This window comes from Watersipora subatra, chromosome 2 (genome assembly GCF_963576615.1).
Source record: "Watersipora subatra chromosome 2, tzWatSuba1.1, whole genome shotgun sequence".
NCBI classification, from domain to species: domain Eukaryota; kingdom Metazoa; phylum Bryozoa; class Gymnolaemata; order Cheilostomatida; family Watersiporidae; genus Watersipora; species Watersipora subatra.
This window is the reverse complement of record NC_088709.1, coordinates 69,515,012-69,539,625: the sequence shown is the minus strand read 5'-3', so window position 1 is coordinate 69,539,625 and position 24,614 is coordinate 69,515,012. Positions and strand designations below refer to the sequence as shown.

The following is a 24,614-nucleotide window of genomic DNA, read 5'->3' as shown; positions in this document are numbered from 1 at the left end:
GGCACACAACAATCTTAATATCGAACTCTTAGCACATATACGAAAGAATGCTCACATGTCTTTAGTGTTGTGGTTTTTTATCCGAGGGTGGTCACAGTTTGATTATCAACAGTTTTGAACATATACAAGATTTTATTCACAACCATGAAACCAGACAGGCAACAGGCCGGGCACTCTTAGCATTATCCACAAACCAAAAATTTTATCAAAAAAAGCTTTGTACCCCGAACTTTACGTAACGTTTGTGGCTATGATTAAAGGGCACTAAGTTTATTTTGCATGTCCATGTGCAAGCGTTTTTTTATAGAGCGCCATCAAATTTATGGCCTTCCTTTACCTGGCCTCGGGGTCTAAAGGCTCTATTTTAACCTAGACCTAGAAGTTGTATTATTAGTTTTCTCGTCTTGAAAATATTTTATGAAATGTTTTGTGATCTGGAACGCGCTCATTGCAGTTGTATCATTAGAAATGAAGGTGCAACTTAGCAATTATTTTGCAAACTTTCTTGTGGAGTTGTTGAACTACTGGTTGTTATATGCACACAATATGTTTTAATCGTACCATCAAATAAGAACATTTAAATAAGTGGTTTTAAGTATGGTTATCAGAGAACATTGCTGTGCCTTGGTTACACATCTGCCTATGGTAACCAACATCACAGTTCAACTGGTAGAATCCATTATTTTATAAATATAAAATATTTCAAAGTAAACATTCAAAGTATTTAGAAGATTGTAATAAAAGTTTTAGCTGCTCTTTGCCGTCGTGCTCGACAAGAACTTGTAACAAACAATTGTGATATAATCGCTTTCAACAAATGGTACATGTATTTGTTAGTTGACTAAAGTGTTATTGCACCTTTTTTAAGGGGTTCACATAATGTTTAGGACAAATATAATAAATTCTACTGAGTTTTTAACTAATATTCATTCGTCATCGTCTTTTTGCATTGGTGAGAGAAGTTTGAGTGTTTTTATAAGGTGGCCTCGCATGTTTAAACAGACTAGTAGAAAAGGCAAAGTATATTGTTTTGTTTAATCAACGTTATTTAACTGATGTACTGATAATCTTTGGGTATTGGTTTGGGTATTGTATCCTCCTCTACTGTCTTAGCCATGCTTCAGCCACTGCAAACTTTTCCAAAAATTACCGCTAATGTAATGTGAAGTTATTTGGTGAGTCTATGGTTACCTCTATGGTTACCTCTATGGTTACCTCAGAAGCACAGTATCTAACGTTTCTAGGATTGAAAAATAGTTCCAAGCAAGGATCAGCGAAGCACTGCCTTTGGCAAGCTTAAGCGAAGACTTTGGAAAAACAAGCATGTCTCAGTCAGTGTGACGTGTAGAGTGTATCGAGTAGTGGCTTTGTCAACTCTTTTATATGGCGCAGAGACCTGGACGATTTATCAAGCTCAAGTAATGAAACTATATGCTGTGATGATGAGACAATTGAGAGACACCATGAACATCATGTGGCAGCACAGATCACAAACATAGAAATCTTAAAACTGGCAGGCGATCATCAATGACTGAAACGGAAAGGTTCAGTCATTCTTATAAAGAAGTTTTGAGGTGGTGACGCCATGCACACAGAATAGAACAAGACTGGCTTCTGTGTCAACTATTGTACTCGCAACTATGTTAATGGTAAGCGAAGTCTAGGAAGGCATAGACTCCACCATAACGATTTAGCTACGCGGAATTCAAAATGGAGGCAGATCAATACAAACTCATGGAAGATGACTGCTTGTAATCGATATGATTGGAGATCTGCTATCATGCATAAGCAACAACCATAGATATTATTAGTTGCCTCGACTGATTACGAGAAAAAGAGAGAGACTGGTAATATAACTTGTTGTAGCTATAAGATTCAGTTGCTTTTACTAACATAACGAATAGCTAACCAAAACTACTAAATTCTGCTACTTTTGAATTGTACTAGCTATACAGCTTTAATATTAGCTGTAAAGTTAAATTTTGACATATGAAGTTAGTCTCATCCAATATTTCTTTTTATGTCAACATATTTTATTTTTATGAGCAAATATTTTTGTAATAATACAGTATGTCTCGTTTAGCTAGTTTGGTGGCAAAAAAAGATAATATATAATTTAGGTAATTTAGGTTAGGTCATATAACATTTATATTAATATGCTACACAACAATATATAAAACAATAAAGGTAAAATTATAAATCACATGCTAATCTTCAATTAGTAAAATAATAATTAGTAACGCCTTCATTGTTCCTTTATCTTAGAGACACGTGAAAGGAAGTGTAAGCCCGTCAATGCTTAGATTCAGCCGTAGAGTTATTGATAGGAATACGCGTCGCTTAACTTACTCTAACTCACACCAGATGTAGCTTAAAGTACTTGATTTATGTTTTTTTATAATTTTGTTTTTAATATTTACCAGTTTTCTACTATCACTTACAAAGTAGTGAATTTTTAGGAAATGCTAGACATTGTATGTTAGAACATACTTTGTATGTTGAGACAAATGTTTGCTAAAATTTTACATCACAAAATTTGTTTATACATATATAGAAGTGATTATTAGTTGGTTGTACATTCATAAGTGTTGCTTCACATCCCATCAACAAATTGAAAGTTTTTATTTTGTTGAAGTTTAGTTTTGAGGCAAAATTATCTAGCAATGATATCCTGTCTTGAAAGGGTAGTTGTAACGCTGTGGCCTGTACCTTTAGGTAGCAAATGTAACTATCTTGCATAAGCGTGTTTTTTCATACAAAGTTTTTTTTCTCAAGTCTATTCTGTGTTTTAAAATGGCTGCATTGGAGCAATTATTATTAGGATATGCGATATTTGTTTAACTTGTTCTGTAGTTCAAAATTTAATGACGATTATTTGTGGTAATTGTATAATTTATATCATCAAAATAAAACTATGTGATTTATATGTCAAAGCTTAAAATAATGAAGTAATAATCAATCAAAAAAGGTTTTTATTGTCACATTAATGGCTGGTGACAAAAGTTGTTTTTTCGGCGTTGCAGGAAACTGAAAGTTTAGGTAGAGGTGGGGATAAGAATACAGAGCTTAGACAATGTAAAGTAAAAATTAACATATTATTAAAAAATTAATAAATTATTTCTTCTTTCTTTTTACATCTAATTTTTTCTATTTTTTATCTTTAATTATTTCAGATAGCTTCTTCATTTTTACTTGTCTCAAGCTTTTCTCGCACTTCCCTCGTGATGAGTACCAGATGGTTTCGTAGCTTTTTAAAAATTTTATAAAATGATGGTTGCTCATATTTGTCTGTAAATTTTCGTTTTAACCCTAAAGAAGGCTTTACTTTCTTCTCACTTGGCTAACCCTTGTCTTTTTGATTATCAAGCTAAATGTGTGAAGCACAGTCTAATTTTAATGTAACTCTGTAGGCTTAAACTACGAGAGCTGCGTACACATTTACATGTACATTGTTTACATATTTACTGAATCGCATAACTGCAATGCTTTGAAAAGCTTCAGATGTTGGATGTTGAAACTTTACTTTGTATGTTGAATTAAATATTTGGTCAAGTTTTTGTTGTGTTTAAAATTTGCATTTTAAATGAGATAAGCACACGTGTTCTATAAAACAACAGTTTTTATAACTTATTCAGCTAGCAGGGCAGATGAATCCTTTTAGTGCAAATGGAGAGATTTTAAATACCAAAAAATAATTATTCTGTTTTGCCTGGCTATGCCGCTAACACACCTGACTATAAGACTTCCTCGAGATCTTATTTTTTGATATGTACATGTTTCAAATGCGCACAAAGGTTATTGAAACAGTACATTGCTACAACCTTTTCAGTAAACTATGAAGATCAATGAAAAGCCACATGGTTTCCGACAACAGCTTTCCGTGATATCATCTACTCTGAGACACAATCCACACCTGTGGCAGACACCCAAGTACGTAGGCTGGACACTCCTCATATCCGGTGTATCGATGGGCTACTACTACATATACAGAGCGGAGAGTATGTATGTCTTTACGTTATCTTTTTATTCTAACATTAAATTTTAATAGTAGCTTTGCCCTAGTCAACATAAAATATATGTTAAAACATATGTCTGATAGAAGTAGTCAACATATATGTCTGATAAAAGTAGTCAACATATATGTCTGATAAAAGTAGTCAACATATATGTCTGATAAAAGGAGTCAACATATATGTCTGATAAAAGTGGATGTGAGGGTGCCACCTAATAAATCATCACTTCAGTTCATACACTTTGTTGAGCTTTTAATATGAGGGTCTTATTAGTTGCTAATAGCTCTGTATCCAAACTGGGTAGCAACTGTTAAAACAGGACTGCAAGTGGAGCGACTGCACCAAATATTGACATCACAAAGTAGCGCTTGTCTCTGCAGTGGCCGTATTGTAATATCATTTGTTATGATAGCAACTTTTCTTGTTTGTTTAAATATTGTATATATATATATATATATATGTAGTTTATATTATATATATATACATATATAATATATATAGGCCTATACTATATATATAATATAAATATATGTATATATATAATATAAAGTAGTTTATATTATATATAATATAAAGTAGTTTATGTTATATACATATACGTATATATACTATATATAATATATATACTATATATATAATATAAACTACATATATAATATAAACTACATATATATATATAAATACAAAAATGGAAAAATTTTTAGCAACAGTTTATTACTTAAAGTTTCATGATGCAAAAGGATGTTAAGTTTACACCAATCATCAGATAAAAAATTGCGGGACACAAACACAGAACCAAGAATACACTAAGAACACCAAAATGAAGAGTTACTTGTATAAATACAAAGATGGAACAATTTTTAGCAACAGTTTATGACTAAAAGTTTCATACTGCATGCAGTAATCATCAGAAGCTATTGTGAAGTGCTTGTGCATAATACTTGGTCAAATCAAGTATAAAAGCCTAACTATTAAATTGGTTAATTGGTGAGCTTAGCCTTAGATAAGTAAAATTTGGTGACGTGTCTACAGGGTGTTACTATATTACTTCTCTGATTCAGGGTAGCCATGTGAGGTTGGAAAATTATAAAATACTTCTCAGTTAAGCATAGATTGCACTTAGAAACACCATTCTGACAGGCCTTAGCTCTTGTTATCACTTTCCAATCAATACTAAAATCCTTTCCCTCGTCTTTTAATTGCCATACCCTAGGACACTTATGTATTCGCGGCATCTAACTTTCGCGTTTTCGCGGTGTCATCCTCTCGCGAAAGTTTCATGTGCGAAACTAAACTATCATAACAAACGAGCGAAAAAGCGAAACTAAATAGCTTTGTTCATTGATACTGTATAATTGAATTTTTTAATGACATTTATTTTAACGTTTTTAACGACCACTATAGCACCGTTAAAATATAAACCGACAAAATAATTTGACTCAAAATTTATTACGTTATTATTTTGCAATTATTTAGGATTATTTTCTCATTATAGGAATGATTTATAATGATAGGAATTTGATGTCAATGCACATGCATTAGTTAGCGTTATCGTTTGCTGGGGACGTCAATCAATGCAGTGAGCACCGTGTGTTGAAAGAAAATAAGACACATGCACTGACACTCGCAGTACTACACAAGCAGCATCAATACCTCAATAGCATCAACACCTCTTCAATAACTTGTAATTTTTTTTAGATTTGTTTTGCTTTAAGTGATGTGACTGACGAGACGTTTTTAAATTAAAGTACGCAAAACATGACCGCAGTTAATACGCTCAGAAAAAAAAACATCTTTTCCTTTTGAGCATTTTAACAAAAATCAATTTTGCGGATTTTATTTTAAGTTCATTCGGAGGCTTTTACGCTTTCGATGGGACACGGCCAAGCGGGTGATTGATAAAACTGAATCTTTTGCAAACCTTTATAAAAGTCGTTACCAAAAAATATTTTGCCGATGATGATAATAATGATGCCTAAGAAATACTAGAAGTTGATGTTTGTCTCTATGGCTTGGAATGAAGTGACATTCTACAGCGATAAAAACCGCGTCCATGGCCGTTGGGCAAATAACTTTTCGAATAAAGGATGTTGAGGTCGAGTTATCTGAAGGAATTTATTATTGCGTTGGAACTGACCAAACAAATCCGTTTGAGTTGACCTTGTGTTTGAGATGAAATGTTACATTTTATCTGAGGGCGAGTTTTTCGAGTTGGACTGTACGTACTTACCGTAAAAAATTCCCAAAAAGTTAGGGCGGCTCAGCCGGCCCGCCGCCCCAGTGAAAACTGGCCTGTTGATAGTCCAAGAAACAAATGGCAGCAAGCGATCAAATTGCATTATCGACCTTGCCCACATCATTCTACCTGCGGTTCACAATTACAAACTAGTCGCAAATTGAATTTTTTTATCGGTGAACCGAACCTGAGGAATATAATTATGTTTGTTCCACTGCATTTATTTTCACATCACTATATTTTCGCACTCATCAGAGCTGCGAAATTAAGTTGCTTCGAAATTTTACTCTGTGAGCTACTCACGAAACTAAATACTAGCGAAATATAAGTGTCCTAGGGTATATATCTGCTTGATTCGGTAGTCTTTCTCTTGTCACTAATACCAAAGGATGTTTTGTGGTTGTTGAATGTGTCCTTAAATTGCCTCTCTGTTAATCCGATGTATGTTTGACTGCTTCTGCCGTCTGTGTCAACTGTTGCCTGGTATATAATAGAACTTGTGAGACACTGACCATTTAAAGGGCATTCATTTTGATTTCGGCAATTGCATTTTCTGCTGCTTTCGTCTGTCGTAAAGTTCGCTAACAATTTGTTGTTGTGCTGGTCTATAATTGATTTTAAATTAGGCATACAGCTGTAGCTAACTTTCACAGTATTTCGGTTAAAGATTTTGTTTTAACTTATTGTTGTTAGTTTCTGTGTACCTACAAGTAGTTGTAGGTATGTAGGAGATCCTAAAGTGCCTTTACTAGTAATCTTTCATTCTCAAATACGTTAGTGATAAAACAACCAAGTCCAGCTTTAATATAGATTGTTACAGTAGTTTTTATGAACCATAAAAGAGATTAAAAATGTATAAGAAATATTTATTCTTAGAGTTTATTTAAAAGAGGTCCACACATGACTATCAGATTCCATTTGCGCACCTGAACAATGTAGACAAGTTGGAACAAATGTTCCACACTATTTTAGGTTTTTCAGAACCTCGCAGTTCGAAAGTGAAAGAGATGAGACTGGTGAATGTTAAAAATAAAACATGAATGCTCTAAAATGTCTGTAAGTTAAGTTGGCTCAGCTTCCACTTACCGTAAAGTTACTCCGGTCATTGCTAACACCTTCTCATGGCTGAGTCTACACTCATCTTGAGCATCTCTAAGGAAAGTAACAACACAACACGTTTATCCATTATGGCTCGATCGATTTGTTTACATGCGGTTTTGTGCCTTACCTTTAGTTTTCTTCATAGCTACATATATATGCGGTGTATATATAATATATGTATAATATATTATAATGTATATATATATATGCATTGTATTATCAAATTTTTCGACATATGACATAAAACTTGGCCAAACATTCAAAGTAATTTTTAGCATAGTCCATCAAAAAGTTATTAATTAGCCCCACAGTACTCAGACTGAAAATTCAAATAGATATTCAGTGTTTCACTTCAACTCATATCAATTTGCAATAATATCTAATGATATAAAAACAAGAATTGCATTTTTATATTAATACACTATAACATTATAGTGTATTATACACATTATATATAACATTATAGTGTATTATACACATTATATATAACATTATAGTGTATTATACACATTGTATATAACATTATAGTGTATTATACACATTATATATAACATTATAGTGTATTATACACATTATATATAACATTATAGTGTATTATACACATTATATATAACATTATAAGTGTATAACATTATACACTTTACACTAAAACATTATTACACTACTGTACTTATTATCAAGTTTGATAGTTCTGGTGTGCTTATCGAGTTATATGTACTTCAAATTTAAAGAAAACTAATTAACAGTAGCCTCAGGTCATATGACTTGTTGTAAACCAATCAATTCTGGTGTCATTATGTAACTAAAAGATTACTTTCTGGCTTAAGCAACTGTTTTTTACTCATATGCATATTTATGGTAGTACAGCTCTACAAAACTGTTGTCACATATATGTCACACGGGATACTGTGGGGTTAAGATATTGCTGTTTTGATGCAGAAGAACATCAAAACAAATGTACAAAAGTAATATAAAACATATCATTTAAGGTAATTTAGATGTTATGCGGTTAGAGGCAGATTAAGCTACTCTGAGTATATTTATGGCCATTTCACCTCTGAACTTATACACTAATGAGTCTATATGTCAGTTGTTTTCTCTCTATAATCAAATACTATAAAATACCTATGAAACCCTTTTTTATTGATAGTTATTTAATGTACAATTTACTTTTTATGTAGTTTTATATGATGCCTTGTACATATACCTGTTGAAATGGTTAGCATTAAAGGTTGACTTGCAACAAAATTTACATTACAGTTATTTGGTATCAAAAGATTCACCATGTCTTACTCTGCTCTGTATTGTAGGTGCAAAATATGTGGAAATGTGATTACAAGCTCTTATAAGTTAAAAATGAACAGTTAATCGCAGCCATCTTGAAAATGTCATAGATAGGAATCCCTTTCTAAAACGGCTCAAATGGGACGTAGTTAAACACGATGGCGTCTGTTTACACATTCATGCAACCTCATTCGTCGAAATATTTTCACAAATATACTTCACGCAATCAATAAAACCATGTCTATTTCATCATCATTGTAATGCTACCACTTTGAGCCCTGATATCTCAAAACCTACTGTAAAAATTTGTTTAATTTTTCAACCTTAGCTCGAAGGAGTGCATATTAATCTATGATAAACATGATGAGTCTGTTGGTCACCTGTGACAGTTGAAAAATGCTGCAGAAATTGTTCGCGCTATTTGGCAGGAAGTATGGGTCACATGATCAGATTACAACTAAATGATTAAACCAGGCTGAGACGAAACTGTAAAGTAGCTAGCATCTATATTTGATACGGGCTTTCCGATACAACCTGAACTGTTTGTCTTAAACTAATGCTACAAGACGTTTTATATTGAGCCCTTTATTGGGCTTTCAATTCACGTAATAAAATCACGTGTCAAAACAACCACAATGTTTGAGTACGTCGTCGAAATAAAGAGATTCTAAACTACATGTAAGTATACTTGTGAAAATATTTCGACGAATAAGTTTGTATGAAAGTGTAAACAGACGCCATCGTGTTTAACTACGTCCCATTTGAGCCGTTTTGGAAAGGGATTCCTATCTATGACATTTTCAAGATGGCTGCGATTAACTGTTCGTTTTTAGCTTATAAGAGCTTGTAATCACATTTCCACATATTTTGCACCTAAGAATCTAAACTAAGGTGTTTCTGTGATGGCGGTGATTAACTGTTCGTTTTTGAGCTTTTAAGAGCTTGTATTCACATTCCCACATATTTTGCACCTACAACACAACAGAGTAAGACATGGTGAATCTTTTGATACCAAATAACTGTAATGTGAATTTTGTTGCAAGTCAACCTTTAAGATTTGGACCTGTGGGACAGGTTAAACATAACAGTCTCTTATGAGTATTTGTTCCAATGCACGAGTGGCATGTGTAGGAATAACTTTGTATGTCAAGGTTTGGTTATTTTTGCAGTACCTATACTTAGGTGAAAAGCCTATTGGGATTTGAACAAATTAACCAAACTGCAGTGTATTCTTATATATATATTTGTTTCAACATACGATGGTTTTAACATACGAAGCTAAAGATTGACCTTTTATCTGAGTATTAAATAATAAAACTTATTATCAATTGATAGACCCTTGAGTAACTATCTGTTACTAACATCCATTGTCTACTCTTGTTTCAAGAAGTCAACAGAGAATCTGATATATATAAAGAGTCTATAAGGCACCTAGAATCCTACACTCCAGCGCACGCTTACATAGGTACACCGTACAAACTGCGACGCATCAAAGAGACGAGTATTGACGACGAGTCCGTCATCATGGTCGTGCCGATCAGCGGCCCTAAAGCACAGGCTAAACTGCATATATTTGGAAAGCGAGGGGAATCAAACAAGTAAGTTTTGTGTATTAGATACTAACAGAGTTTTATAAATATGCATGACTCAGTGATTAGCTACTAGTGGTAAACTGTGAGTTAGGAGTTTTCTTCTACCGTATGTAAAAATACCTGTCTACAACCGTCAAAGATCATTTAACACGATTTAATACAATTACGGACACAAAAGAACAATCCTGAAAGGAATTTGTTGAATTTAAGTTATTGTGTAGGATTACTATACTATGCCTTTATGCTTAGTATAGTAATCATAATGCATATTTATGATTACTATATGCTTTATGAATATAGTAATCATAAATATTACTATATTTTTGATAACTATAAATATATTATAGTTACCATAATATATTATGTTATGATTACTATAATATATTCATAGTTATCATAGTATAATTTCCAACAAGCATTCTTGATGTAAAAGCCATTCAATTTTATTGTAGGTAACACCTTGTACTCTCCGTATTAGTATTTCAGTTTTCCAATGATATGCAGCAAGTGCTGATGTCATCATACATAGTCATCTGCAATAGTCAGTGAAGTCTCTTTCACTGTTATCACTCTATTCATTTATACTATTTAATCAGCCTTAACTGTGGATTTGAATCACTTTTATCTTGTATGTTTGGTTGGACATCCTGATTTCGCAGGAAACACACATATTCTTCTAATGTGGTCCAGAAAGGGCATCAGATAGTTAAAATTCCTTTCCTTCATGTTCAATTTTTGTAGGTTGCTTCTAGATCATTTAGACATCGAAATCAAATCCCAAGATAAGCGATGGACTTTTTTTTGTCCATCTGTGGACACGCAGTCCAATAAAGCATCACAAGTAACAGATACTACAGATTCTCTACGACACTCGGTAACAGTAACTTCAGAGGGTAAAGATTCTGATCGTCATAAGGTGACAGGTGCTCTGCAAGCATGTGAGGGTAAAGATTTTACTCGACACACTGGAAGAGGTCCTTTTCAAACAGCCGAGTCAATTTCTCCATTGGTCGATGTTAAGCTAGCCCAAAAAGGCTAAGCATGTAAAAGTAATTACAATCAATGTATATTTATTTTATGAGTTGTCTGCTTCTTGAAAATATTTGAATGACAACTTTGATTTATATTAGATGTTTTCTAATAAAAAATTCTATTATTTCACTAACAAATCGAATGCTATCTCTGTAACCTAAATAGGTCAAAATGATAAAAAAAAATTACTCATGTTAATCCAGGAAAAAATTTGTCTGAGTAATAAAGCTAAGAAACATTCTTGCAAGCTCATGCAAGTGCATGAACATATGTTTTGATGTTATGCATTTGATTGTCGTCTTTTACCATTTTCTATCCAAAGGATAGCTAAGCAATTATTCACAAAATAACATGATATATTAAAATAATATGGTATATTAAAATAATATGATATAGCAAAGTAACGCAGTATAATAAAATAAGGTGATATAGCAAAGTAACATGGTATAGTAAAATGACAGCAAAATAACACGATATAGCAAGATAACACGATATAGTAATATAACATGATATAGCAAAGTAACATGGTATAGTAAAATAACTTCGCGCTGTTCCTTGATGGCAAGGCTACTGCGCTACAGTATTTAAGTACATGGGATATGGGCCTGTGCAAGCTGTAAAAAATTCAACTGAACGCGGATAGTTTTTTTTCTACTGTAAACCGAGTTTGGTTTCAGATTTGAGTAAAACTTGTTTCCAGATTCTGTCTACAGTCAGCTATACAAGCAGGTAGAAAGTGTTATATCTGAAACTATAAACAACACTCAGTAATAATTATTGTGGTATACCTCATCATAACAACTATAAGTTCTGGTTCCTTGCTCGTTGTTAGGCTGTATAGTATTTCCCAGCTGAACAAACAAGTATGGTAGATGCTCCCCTAACATAAACCTTTGATAATTTTCACATAAAGTAAAGAATTTATGTGAAGTTTTTTGTTTAGCATTATTTGAGAAATTCCGTATAACCTACAGCGTAGTGTCAGTGCAAGTTCCCGTATAACCTACAGCGTAGTCTCAGTGCAAGTTCCCGTATAACCTACAGCGTAGTCTCAGTGCAAGTTCCCGTATAACCTACAGCGTAGTCTCAGTGCAAGTTCCCGTATAACCTACAGCGTAGTCTCAGTGCAAGTTCTCGTATAACCTACAGCGTAGTCTCAGTGCAAGTTCCCGTATAACCTACAGCGTAGTCTCAGTGCAAGTTCCCGTATAACCTACAGCGTAGTCTCAGTGCAAGTTCTCGTATAACCTACAGCGTAGTCTCAGTGCAAGTTCTCGTATAACCTACAGCGTAGTCTCAGTGCAAGTTCCCGTATAACCTACAGCGTAGTCTCAGTGCAAGTTCCCGTATAACCTACAGCGTAGTCTCAGTGCAAGTTCTCGTATAACCTACAGCGTAGTCTCAGTGCAAGTTCCCGTATAACCTACAGCGTAGTCTCAGTGCAAGTTCCCGTATAACCTACAGCGTAGTCTCAGTGCAAGTTCCCGTATAACCTACAGCGTAGTCTCAGTGCAAGTTCCCGTATAACCTACAGCGTAGTCTCAGTGCAAGTTCCCGTATAACCTACAGCGTAGTCTCAGTGCAAGTTCCCGTATAACCTACAGCGTAGTCTCAGTGCAAGTTCCCGTATAACCTACAGCGTAGTCTCAGTGCAAGTTCCCGTATAACCTACAGCGTAGTCTCAGTGCAAGTTCCCGTATAACCTACAGCGTAGTCTCAGTGCAAGTTCCCGTATAACCTACAGCGTAGTCTCAGTGCAAGTTCTCGTATAACCTACAGCGTAGTCTCAGTGCAAGTTCTCGTATAACCTACAGCGTAGTGTTAGTGCAAGTTCCCGTATAACCTACAGCGTAGTCTCAGTGCAAGTTCTCAAATTCAGTATGAATAACGAGAATCCCCTAGCCTTAGAAAATATAATTTTTCTTTTGCCACATCTGAGAGAGAAAACGATTTAAAAGTTATCTCTATTATATATACTAGTACTCTGGCAGTCTAGGGCGCCGTGAGAGACCATCAGGTGTGCCGATGAAGTGCAAAAAAATTAGCTGCACCAATTATTCACAAAATATTAATACCTAAAGGCTGGTGATTGGTGCAAGTGTTAATGCCAGCCTACCCAGGCTGAATGTCACGAGTTGGTGTCTTTTTTAAAGCTATTTTCCATCCAAGCCTCTAATCCTGGCAATGAATAAATGGACGAACAGACAGATGCCTCTCTTATTCTAGCAATGGTACATATATTTGTATATTACTTTATTTTATACATTTAAAATTTTTTATTATTTTCTGATTGCAGAATAGACCTTGCTGTCAATAAAAATATGAAAAAGTCAATTTAAATTGATATCAAACATGTACACTTAAATTAACTTATCATGAAGTTAAGTCTAGTTTTTCCTTTTCTGAAGGAGTGAGTTTGGAAAGATCTTAGAATAGATAAGGCAATTTACATGTATGTTACTGTTCTGTAAGATAAAATTCTCACAATGTAAACATTCCCAAAACAGATTATTTATGTTATAGTAGCGTCTACTGTAATAAAAAATGGAAGTTTTTATGTAACAGAAGCGCCTATACAAGACACTGAAAACAGGCCGGACACACTTTATAAATCATTTGTAACTAATTTAAACTTTGCCAGCAAGTCGTGCCAAGATTGATTCGGAACAACTTGCCCAACATTTGATCACATTGGTGGTACTACTGAGTCATGGTGATGCAATACATCATTGTTCTTAACTGAAATCCAAATATTTATTACCAATTTTATGCTGAGTCGTAGCTGAGTGCAAACCCTGGATATGCATATTATTACTCTTTGCCATAAAATGCACTCTTACTAGATGTTATGATGATGATAAGGCGTAACCACTAGCATGCCATAGTTGTGGGTCTATTGTTTTCATGCCAAGTTATATATCCAGAGTAAACAAACAAGCCAAACCCTGTGTTGTTGACAAGCATACTTTCTTAGTAGAATAAATTTACAATTTACCCCAAATAGCTTCTCAGTTCTAATGAATAAATAATACAAAAACTTTCTCCTAATTATAGCTATGAACTTTCTGTGACATTTCCAGGTTCAACACAAAGTTGAGCTGACCGTTTTTTCTCATGAATGCTGAGGTTTGCAGTATTGCCTCGTTGAAAATACAAATACTGCAGAGTGGTCTTGACAATGTACTTGCCCAGGTTTGAGTAGGTTTCATCAGAAAGTATCAGTATTTTTCTATAATTTGCAGTTGTTTTTGATGTTTGAGGTGATCTGATGGCCAGGATGTTTTAAAATTGAATTCAACAAAACTTGGTCATGATCAAAATGCTTTTGCCCACTTTAATCTTGAAACATACTGGCAGTCAGACCACCTCTAGTCCTCTAACATCAAAAACAGTTGTGAATGATAGAAAAATACCGAAACTTTAAAAAAAATCTACTAAATTTTGTGCAGGTTTATTTTTAATGAACTTAGACAAAAGCGCAAGACGAAATGCCTAAAAGCATTAACTGTTGAATAGACCAACATGAGACTGTGATGAAAACTGTTTCCTTATTTCAAGGAAACCTGTTTCAGAGTCTCATTAGTTGGAATATTTAATTTGCATATTCATCTCGTCTTCTTTAAATTATTTCAAGTTATAACGATATTTATCTTTGTTAGGAATTCACGAAGATTGTAATTAAAAAAACTTGATTCTTGTCACAACAATCTTGAGCCTCATTTTTTGAGCTCCAAATTGTTGAGTGCCCAAAAGCTATTATTTAATAAATGAGGAGATCAACGCTGTTGTATTCTCTTAGGAGCCTATCAGCAAACGCTTATCATTAACATAATATGTGTGTAGCAATTAGGGATAAATACATACATGTAGCTGCAGGTTTTTTACGTAAGAGTTGTATTAACTTTGTTCGAAACTAATTTTCTTACAAAATCTGTTATGTAATTATTGATATTTTTACAGATATTGTGCATGGGATGAATTGTTTTTTCAAGAAAGACACATCTATCGAGGTTGCTCGGCATAGCCTTGAGTATTTGATGCACACAGACCAACCATACTTATATGTATATGCAGTTTTTACAATATGCAGCCTTCAATGTACATGTATTTACTGCATTATTAGAGAATGAATTTATGAAAGTATCTTGCTTAAGAATTTTTAACATTCTCTAAACACATTTGCCCTTTGGCAAGAGTTTGATTATCTTAGTCTACAAACAGTAATTACAGTCAAACCTCGACATACAAAGTTAATCTATTCATGTGTCAAAACAGTTGTATGTTGGAGAAGCAATCTTTATCTATATCAAAGGTTAAATTATGTGTAAGAAACTTGATATATTTTTGAATAATAAATTGGAATATGTATTTTATTGTCACTTCACTTTAACACATGAATCTAAGTGCAGCCTTAACAGTACAAACAATGATGGGGCGCATAGGTAGAGGTCACAAAAAAGCTGGAGGGCTAGTCAATGTTTTCAATGTGAACATTAAATCAACAGAAAAATATACAGCAACGTTTACGTTTTAGGAGATTTACGCTTTAAGAACAGTAAAATACATGTAAATTGCCTAATATGTTCCAAGATCTTTCCAAACTCACTCCTATGGCCATGTAAAAAAGGAAAAACTTGACTTCACGTTTTTAATTTGTTGGCCATACCATATCTTCAGTATTATTAGTTTGAATGGACAACGTTTCACCTCTTTATCGTCAATCTCACTGGTTTTGTAGAACATGATTGCAATAATTTTACACCTAGTTGCTGGGAACTGCACATTTTCGACGTTCATTTGCAACGATTTGCTTATTTTTTCTAAGCAGAAAAGTCTAGTCTGCAAAGTAAAACTAATAATAAATCTTTTATAGGTCTACAATAAGGCAAAACAGCAAAATATTTTTACTAAAAAAGCAGTTCTACATGTTTTTCGTCTATCTGCATTCAGAGGTCAAGATTAGGATAAAAGATAACTTCTGACAAAATTTAAACTCGTAGCAATCAGATTGGTAGACCGATGCTGTAACACCTGCACCAATCGATCGCCTTTGCATTTACATGTATGAACAATTGCGCAGCTATCTTATTATCCTTTGTCTTGACACATTTAACGATCTATACGCATGACATTTTTTCTTTTGCACGTGCGGTGAGATAAACTAACATTCAAATTGAACTTGAAAACTCACCCAACCTGACACTTTACGTTATATGCAACTTTTTACGTAGTATGAAGCAAAAACGTCACATAAATTTTTTACCTTATCTGGAATTTACATTATAGGAGGCATTTGTTATGGGAGCGTATACTGTATATATAAATATATACATATATTATATATATGCATGTATTATATATAATATATATCTATTTTTATATTTTATATATATATTTCTCAAAGTCCGTGTGTCGTATGTATGTTCGTCGGAAATCCGGCTATAGATCTTAAAATCTTGAAATAAATATTATGTACCGACGAGGATTCGATCTCGCATCAAGCCATTCACAGGTCTTACATCTAGCCCACTGGACTATGGAAGTCGAAGTTGTTCTCTGACCAATATAAGGCATTATATCAGAGCGATACCTAACTGCTTTACGTATGACGCGGGTCATAGCATAACATCACGAGAAGCTGTTCGCTCCCATTATTAAACTGCCTAATGGCCCTAATAGCAAAACTCTCACTACTTCTCATTGTTTATAAAACAAAAAACTTTTCTCACAATATGTAGTTTGAAAGTTAGAATGGCAAATGTTGTTATATGTTAAATACAAATCAATTTTCTGTCCAAATACTCTTCTATTACACGGGCAACGCCGGGTGGCACAGCTAGTATGTGTATATATATATATATATATATATATATATATATATCTATTTATATATACAGTCAAACATGAATAACTTGAACTTCACGGGACCGAGCAAAAGTGTTCGAGTTATCAGAGCGCTCAAGTTATCAGGGCACTGTCACCAGTCCATGTATTTATTTATTGATTAGTAGATACATGTACATATACAAATTATAATATAAATCCAAAGCATAAATGGCTTGTCTCAAACTAAATGCTTCTAATGTAAAGTTTAAAATATTTTTATCAAAAAGTATAGAGATTTTTCTATCACTTGAGATTGGTTTGTTGTTTGAGGTGATGTTATTGCCAGGACGTTTTTTAGATCAAAATTGGCAAAACTTGATCGTTGTTGAAATGCTCAGAAGAAAAGACATCTTTTTCTTTTGAGCGTTTTAACCAAGATCAATTTTGCCGATTTTTCTTGAAGTTTATACGAAGGTTACCTCACTTTTCCTTGCTTCCGAAGGTCCATCGCTAAGCGGATGTTTGGTAAAAATCAAATTTCACTGAACCTTTAGAAAAGTCGTTGACAAAAATATTTTGCCGATGGTGGTAATAACGACGCCTATGAATTACGAAAAGTTGAGATTAACCTCTATGGCTTGGAATAAAGCGATTTTCTAAAGCGATAACAACCGTTTAGGTAGCCGTTGGGCAAAAAACTGTTCGAGTTAACAGAGTTGTGGTCGAGTCATCTAAAGCAATTTATCATTACGTGGGAACGGACCAAAGAAACCGTTCGAGTTAACCATGTGTTTGAGCTATCCGAGGGCGAGTTATCCATGTTTGACTATATATATTTATTGTCATATAAATCTCAGTGTTTGCTGGTCTTATGTTTATCTGTCACCACTGTGTCCAGTTCTAGCGATGATGTTTTAGGAACGAAAAATTCGCGCCATCTCGAACTGATCTCGGAACATGCAGGTCTGCAGACCAGCTATTAAATCCATCATATTATGATGTCCAACTGATCGTAGCAATGAATGATTGTCATGATATTCATTACATCAGTTAAAATACTCACGCTTGAAGCGTTTGTGGTAATTAACCAGCACAGTTGACCATTATGCGTAACAATTAGCATTAAGCTGGCTTTAAACACGGCTATTGTTTTAGTAAAAATTTAGGCTGCTAGCTTACCAGGTAAGTTACTCCAATTCATTTGGGTACCTATTTATTACCCAGTGCTGGATATTCAGCTAGTATATCAATATGTATGTATATAAATGTATATATTTAATTTTAATATGTAAAAAAAACATAAAAATATATAAATATATACATACATAAATATATATTTAAAGTATACATACGATATATAAGATATACGTATATATATATGAAACATTCATGTGAACATACATAAAATAAATTATAGCTTATCTGAAAAATTGAACTTTTTCTACACAATAAAGCAAAGGAAAAGCAAAGAAAAAATTGGCTTTTCAGATATATTTTAGTCTGAACAATTATTCCACTTATTATTAGTAACGTAATAATAGTAGTATTACTATTATTATTATTATTCCACTTATTACTGTTAGTGTCAAGTTCTTTTGTAAGTTTGAATTCTACTTTATCTATTTTATCTTATTGTGTCGAGTCAAAGAATTACTTTTGAACATAAATGTAGGATGATGAGCTAATTATACATATATAGTATATACATATAAATATAGTGTAAATATAGTATATACATAGTGTATAAAAACATATACACATAGTTTATAAATATACTGTATAAACAGTGTATATATTTACACATTGTATATATTTACATATTGTATATATAATGTTATAAACATAGTATATACATGAAGGTATATATAAAGTTATAAACATAGTATATACATGAAGGTATATATAAAGTTATAAACATAGTATATACATGAAGGTATATACAAAGTTATATACATAGTATATACATGAAGATATATATAAAGTTATAAACATAGTATATACATGAAGGTATATATAAAGTTATAAACATAGTATATACATGAAGGTATATATAAAGTTATAAACATAGTATATACATGAAGGTATATGTAAAGTTATAAACATAGTATATACATGAAGGTATACATAAAGTTATAAACATAGTATATACATGAAGATATATAAAATATGATTGAGTTCGGCTTTTTGCTTTATCTCACCCAAAACAAGTAGCATATATTCCTTTTAATAACATGATTTTTTCACTTGATTGGCTATAATTTCATTTTGAACAGAAGCGCTTTCCAAAATATGCAAAGTCGACTTGTTTTCACTCGAATTGCATAGAGTGTATTTGCTGTCAATAAGCTATTATTTCTAGTGTCAGCAATGTTACCTGTCTTAACATTAGGCAACTTTAGGCTATAGGCTAAAGCTTCGTACACAAGCATTTGAGACTCAATCTATTTGCTCAATTTGCTACTTGTAAGTTGAGCTAGATTTTGGTATGTAACACATTTGTTCAAACAATTTTCATGTAATTGGAAGATTTTTCATTGGCTAAGCAAAAAGCAGCCCGGACCCTGACATTTGCTGCCTATTTAAGCACTCAGTTTTCAGCGTGCTAATAATTAAGCTAGCGAAATTCTAAGCCTGCTGTTTCAGTGATGCTTGATTTATAACTACAGTGAAACTCGGATAACTCAAACTTCAAGGGACCGAGCAAAAGTGTTCGAATTATCAGAGTGTTCAAGTTATCAGAGCACTGTCACAAGTCCATGTATTTACTTATTTATTAGTAGATACATGAACATATACAAACTATAATATAAATCAAAAGCACAAATGGCTTGTTTCAAATTAAATGCTTCTAATGTAAAGTTTAAAACGTTTTTTATCAAAAAGTATAGAGATTTTTCTATCACTTGAGATTGGTTTGTTGTTTGAGGTGATGTTATTGCCAGGACGTTTTTTAGATTGACATTTGCAAAACTTGATCGTTGCTGAAATGCTCAAAAGAAAAGACATCTTTTTCTTTTGAGCGTTTTACCCACGATCAATTTTGCCGATTTTTCTTGAAGTTTATCCAAAGATTACCTTACTTTACCTGGCATTCGTTAAGAGCAACACTCCGAGGCAGTTCAATTAAAAGTTTTACGAGGTTTAACGGTACATTGTATATCACTAACGTTTTTTGAATGGATACTTATTGAATGTACACACGTATTCTGTGTTTAGGTCAAACGATGAATAGTTTTTTTTTAGCTAAGACAACGTATACGTTTAATTACAATTTTTAAGACGTTTTAAACATTCAACATTCAACAGGAAAACTATTCATCACGGGCTAGCCGGGTCACGCACTCAAGGATTTTCGCCACGCAAATACAAAACAAAAACAACATGCTGTTTTTGTTTTGTATCTGCGTGGCGAAAATCCTTGCGCCTGTGACCCGGCTAGCCCGTGCTATTCATCTTATAGTAATACGTATAAATCAAATTTCACCAAACCTTTAGAACAGTCGTTGACAAAAATATTTTGCCGATGGAGGTAGTAACGACGCTTATGAATTACGAAAAGTTGAGGTTTACCTCTATGGCTTGAAATAAAGTGATTTTCTAAAGCGATAGCAACCGTTTCGGTAGCCGTTGGGCAAAAAACAGTTCGAATTAACAGTGTTGAGTTCGAGTTATATAGAGCCATTTATCATTGCGTGAGAACGGACCAAGCAAATCCAGTCGAGTTAGCCATGTGTTCGCTATATCCGAGGGCGAGTTATCCATGTTTCACTGTATATATGTTTTTCATCTAAGTGGGAGTGGTCTAAAGTTTTTCCTCAAGTCTTGTGCGCAGTATTTTGAAACAACATATTTAAACAATTTTTAACTGAGTTGCTTATTATTTTAGCAGTTACAAAACTATTACGTAGACCATCATAATATATTACTTGCCAAATTGTTGAGTGAAAAACAAAAAGTTGCTCATGACTCGGATCTCGACGAAGGTTTAGAATTATCAGAGGAAAAGTGCATATGATGCTGTTATTCTCTATGCATGCTTTCGAAAAGAGCATCATCTTCCAAACAAAACATCATCTTTTAAATACTTGGCTTTCCAAGAATCATGTGGACTCAATCTAGCTGTTACAAAAACATAGCAACTGCTGGAATGGTATTTGCCTAACACATCTCAAGCACATTCTAGGAGATCTGGCAGAGATGATATAAGGAAGAGTCTGATGAAGTCAGGTGACATGAGTGTTAGACTGAATGTGCAATACTAATAATAATAATATTTGTCAAATATACGTAAGTAAATTGTACGTTACCCGTTTCTAGATGTTTACATGAAAAAAAAAATTAGTACAATTACAAATAGGTGTATGATAAGTGTAATAATATTATATATATATTAATGCTGTTATTATACCGTATTTTGGATTATATTTTGTCAGCAGCAGTATTCTATTTAACAGCACCTTGAGAGCTAACAGCACCTTGAGAGCTGACAGCACCTTGAGAGCTAACAGCACCTTGAGAGCTGACAGCACCTTGAGAGCTGACAGCACCTTGAGAGCTAACAGCACCTTGAGAGCTAACAGCACCTTGAGAGCTGACAGCACCTTGAGAGCTGACAGCACCTTGAGAGCTAACAGCACCTTGAGAGCTAACAGCACCTTGAGAGCTAACAGTACCTTGAGAGCTAACAGCACCTTGAGAGCTAACAGCACCTTGAGAGCTAACAGCACCTTGAGAGCTGACAGCACCTTGAGAGCTAACAGCACCTTGAGAGCTAACAATAAAAAGTATGCAACTATACAAACATGTACCAGATAAACCATTAGATTCTATATAGAAGATTATTTGGTGATTAATTGTACTTAATATAAATACTGTTGATATTGTGTAATATAGTATAAATATAATATGTATAACATATGTAAATATGAGTAAAGCAGTTTATAGCCAGTGATTTAGCAAGTTTTGCTACACACTTTTTCTCCCTAATCTTGCGGTTTCTATTTCTATATCATATATATTTTTTATTTATTATATATATTGCTGTATCATATATGTTTTTATATCACATATATTTTATATCATATATATATATTTATATCATATACATATTTCTGTCACATATATCTACATCATATATTTCTATATCGCATATATCTTTATATTACACTGTATATATTTTTTATACCATATATATTTCCTATATCATATATATATATTATTCCATATTTATACTTTTATGTCATATACATACATTTCTGTGTCATGAACGTATTTCTATATTATATATAGCTTTGTGCCATATTTCTGTTTTGTATATATTTCTATATTATTACTATTTTTATGTAGTATTTAACCAGCTAGGGAGTATATTTGAACGTATATAGGGAGCGTTTCATGGCTATGAACAAGTTTGGCTGTTATTAGCCTGGGCATGGCTCTCCCACACCCGCACCCCCCAAGAGAGCCATGCCCAGGCTAGGCTGCTATCACAATCCAGCACAAAACTGCATCCAGTGTACAAAACTAAATTAGGCCTACATTAACTTTTCAACTTTAAATTATAACCATGATGTACTAAAATTAGTACAGTACAACATGTGATAAACGCTCATAAACATTGGAAAATTCATTTAAGAACATATTTACTATGCGAGCATGAGATTTCAACAATATTTAGTAAAATATAAAAAAACAACAATTTTTCATATTTAGAATTTATATTTTTATATTCTAGTTTTACTACTCGAGGTCAGCATCAACTTAGGAAGCTGGTCGTCTTCTTGATATAGCCCTAAAACTTTATCAAATAAGTCTCATGGAGTTTGAGACGTATACGTTTATTATAATAGGCCTATATATTCTTTTATATGAATTAAGATTCTTAGCTAGATAGTCTTGTTACTTGTAATGAAGAAAAAGTGGCACTCTGATTATTTCTTCGTAGATTTCATTTGATTTTCAATAAAATTATTGTTGTAAAACCAATAAAAAAGTTGAAAATAAAACTAATATTTTAAAATTTTATCAAATAAATTCCATCAATTTGAATAACTAATAATATGAAAAGAAAAGTTACTGTTTACCGTACAGTATGTCATTTAAATATTGTCACAGTTTTGGTCTGAACAATAAATTTGGTATTTTAGCTGTAATCACACCCTGTGTTTTAATAATTCATAAATTATTTATGGAAAATTTTAATTACACTTTTGGTAATTATCAAAGGTAAAAACATGTCTGTGTTAAGGCAGGTTTTATAAAATGTTCTTGAAGGTGGAAAATCTTTTTTAAATAGTGTTGATGCGTCATGTGACATCTATGATAGTAAATTACAATTTCATAAGATTTGTCAATATGCTAGGAAGCTATAACATAAAATTAAAATAGTTTGAAGCCGCTATTCGACTGCTGATAAAACAAACTGATGTGTTCCAGTCAGACAAACTAAACCTCAGGTAAAAATGCAGTAAAACGTCTAATAGACCTTCAAGAAGCAAATGGAAATAAAACTTTCTATGGTGGTTAGACTGTTTACTCACAAAAGAGATAGCAAAATGTAATTATATAAATATTATATAATATATTTATATATATATTATCATTTATAATATATATTATAAATAATTGTTTATAACATATATTATAAATGTGTTATGTTTATATAATACATTATTATTATTATTTTTAATAGAAAAATATAAATAAGCTGTCTAATTTTTCTAAATATTCTCAACTCAAATTTGGATTTAGAAAACTTTATGGCAACAGAATATTGGCGAAGCAATCAGCATGAAATCGCAGAAATTGGTACTCTGTGTGAGTCGGCTTATATGAAAATATTATTTATTAAAACTCTGGTTTAGGCCTATATTCTGCTTTACCGGTCGGTACCTAAGAAAAGTCATTTAAATCGTTTGATTTGTTATTGTTTTTTACGGCAAGGAAAATGCTGGTGCAAGGATAATGCGGCCAAGATGATCATCACCTAGCCTTTGAGGAATGATGCATTGGTGTGGAAATATTTCTTTCTAGAATCTAGACCAATCGCACAAAAGCTGATGGCTCGCTTTATTTGTTTAAATCATTGTTAATTCATGTTAGATCCAATAAAAGCTTATTTAATATTTCACATCCTGTTGCTCAGTCATGAAAGGTATTTCTTATGCTAAGGTATTAATTTAAATCAGGCCAAATTAGTTGGCAGCAAGTCAGCTCAATGATTTCACCTGCTTATATCTGGCATACTTTTATTTGGAAGCCTGCCAAGATAAGCTATAAAAGACGAGTTGGGAATGGAATTCTCCAAGATTTAACCAGGAACCAGGATTTGATTTCAGCCCACAAACAATTAATCAAACAATGAACAACAGTGACCAGTGATCCTTGGCAGACTTCCTAATGCACATATAATTGCAAATCTAGACATTTGGACCAAACATGGCTGCCAAATGTGAGCTCTTGTTTATTTTGTTCAGAGTATGGTTTCATTCCTTCAGGTCCATAAAAACATTTACACATGCTTCATTCAAA

At 33.0% G+C, this 24,614-nt stretch overlaps 1 protein-coding gene across 1 annotated transcript; it reads left to right on the top strand.

The window, feature by feature from the left end:
* Positions 1–3,814: 3,814 nt before the first annotated feature.
* Positions 3,815–11,433, top strand: LOC137388644 (uncharacterized). Its single transcript, XM_068075115.1, has 3 exons — positions 3,815–3,998; positions 10,022–10,232; positions 10,968–11,433. The coding sequence occupies exons 1-3, from the start codon at positions 3,836–3,838 to the stop codon at positions 11,263–11,265; spliced, it is 672 nt and encodes a 223-aa protein (XP_067931216.1). The 5' UTR covers positions 3,815–3,835; the 3' UTR covers positions 11,266–11,433.
* Positions 11,434–24,614: the final 13,181 nt, after the last annotated feature.